Source organism: Lolium perenne, chromosome 5 (genome assembly GCF_019359855.2).
Source record: "Lolium perenne isolate Kyuss_39 chromosome 5, Kyuss_2.0, whole genome shotgun sequence".
Classification (NCBI taxonomy): domain Eukaryota; kingdom Viridiplantae; phylum Streptophyta; class Magnoliopsida; order Poales; family Poaceae; genus Lolium; species Lolium perenne.
Genome location: NC_067248.2, coordinates 248,412,694 through 248,414,401, shown reverse-complemented (window position 1 = coordinate 248,414,401; position 1,708 = coordinate 248,412,694). Strand labels below are relative to the sequence as shown.

The 1,708-nt window shown below is 42.1% G+C and overlaps 1 protein-coding gene across 1 annotated transcript; it reads right to left on the bottom strand.

The window, feature by feature from the left end:
- Window positions 1-343: 343 nt before the first annotated feature.
- LOC139831800 (uncharacterized mitochondrial protein AtMg00810-like) lies at window positions 344-1,507 on the bottom strand. Its single transcript, XM_071821132.1, has one exon. The coding sequence runs from the start codon at window positions 1,505-1,507 to the stop codon at window positions 344-346; it is 1,164 nt and encodes a 387-aa protein (XP_071677233.1).
- Window positions 1,508-1,708: the final 201 nt, after the last annotated feature.

Below are 1,708 nucleotides of genomic sequence, written 5' to 3'. Positions count from 1 at the left end.
TACTTATGCTGCTGCATGCATCGTTGGTGAGCTGGTGCTGTGCCGCCTGGAGGGGAACGTGACGAAGAGCAGACTGAGCACGCCAACGTCGAGCAGGTAGTCGAGTAGCCAGAGGCCCTTGGGTGTGGTGACTTCGGGATATACTGTCCGTTGGGGCCCCACAGGGAGTCAAAGATATTGAAGTTTTAGGGTTGAACGATGGGGTCGTCTCCCATCGGTTACGTGTTAATATAGGGCCAGAACATGACCAAGAGTTTGTACAATGGGAGACACCAATACACATACGTATTGGGTGCAAAACATAAAATAAAGAGACCTAAAACATATATTCTAACACCCTCCCTTAATCGAAACCTTGTGAAAGGTTGAGATTACACTTGAACTCATTTAGCTTTATAACTGGAAGAGCTTTTGTGAAGCCATCTGCAATTTGATCCTTGCTTGAGATAAACCGAATGGCCAGCTGTTGTCTAGCAACTCTCTCTCTCACAAAGTGAAAATCAATCTCAATATGTTTGGTACGAGCATGAAACACTGGATTTGCAGACAAATATGTTGCACCTAGATTGTCACACCAGAGACTTGGTTTTTCTCTCAGTTTAACTCCAAGCTCAGCAAGAAGAGCTTCAACCCAAATTAATTCAGCTGTGGCATTTGCTAAGGCCTTGTACTCTGCTTCAGTACTAGATCTTGACACTGTGGCTTGTTTTCTAGCACTCCAAGACACTAGATTTGGTCCAACGAATATACAGAAACCTCCTGTAGAACGTCTGTCATCCAAAGAACCAGCCCAATCTGCATCTGAAAAAGCACTCAAGAATGTGGATGAAGATTTGGTAAAAGTAATACCAAGTTTTAATGTATCTTTCACATATCTAAGGATACGTTTTGCAGCTGTCCAATGTTCTGTAGTTGGAGCATGTAAATACTGACAGACCTTGTTTACTGAAAATGCTAGATCAGGTCGAGTCAAGGTTAAATACTGAAGAGCTCCAACAATACTCCTATACTGAGAACTATCTTCAGAGCCAAGAGGTGTACCATCTGTCAAAGACAACTGTTCAGACGAAGACAAAGGTGTAGGAGCAGACTTGCAACTGCGCATTCCAACTTTGTCAAGTAAATCTGTAGCATATTTTTCCTGTGTGAGAAGTAATCCATTGTGTAACTTCTTAACCTCAATGCCAAGGAAATAATGCAAATCACCCAGATCCTTGATAGCAAAATCTTTGTTCAAATCTCGAAGGAGAGCAGTGATGGCATAATCAGAAGAACCAGTAACTATGATGTCATCAACATAAATCAGAACAAACATAGTAATACCTGACTTCTTGAGAAGGAATAATGAAGTATCAGCTTTTGATGGTGTGAAACCAAATTCACACAGCTTGGAACTCAGCCTAGAGTACCAGGCTCGAGGAGCTTGCTTCAGTCCATAGAGAGCTTTGTCAAGTTTACATATGTAGTGCGGAGCGTGAGGATTTTCAAAACCAGGAGGCTGTTTCATGTAGACTTCCTCTTCCAGAACACCATGCAAAAACGCGTTCTTGACATCTAGCTGCCGTAGACTCCATCCACGAGAGACAGAGATTGATAACACAATTCTGATAGTAGCAATTTTCACCACAGGACTGAAGGTATCTTCATAGTCAATTCCATACCTTTGCTTAAAACCTTTCGCAACTAACCTTGCTTTGTATCTATCAAT

What these genes read in the sequence shown, in the direction of transcription:
- LOC139831800 (XM_071821132.1), bottom strand. Translation starts at nt 1,507, where the DNA reads ATGAAACAGCCTCCTGGTTTTGAAAATCCTCACGCTCCGCACTACATA.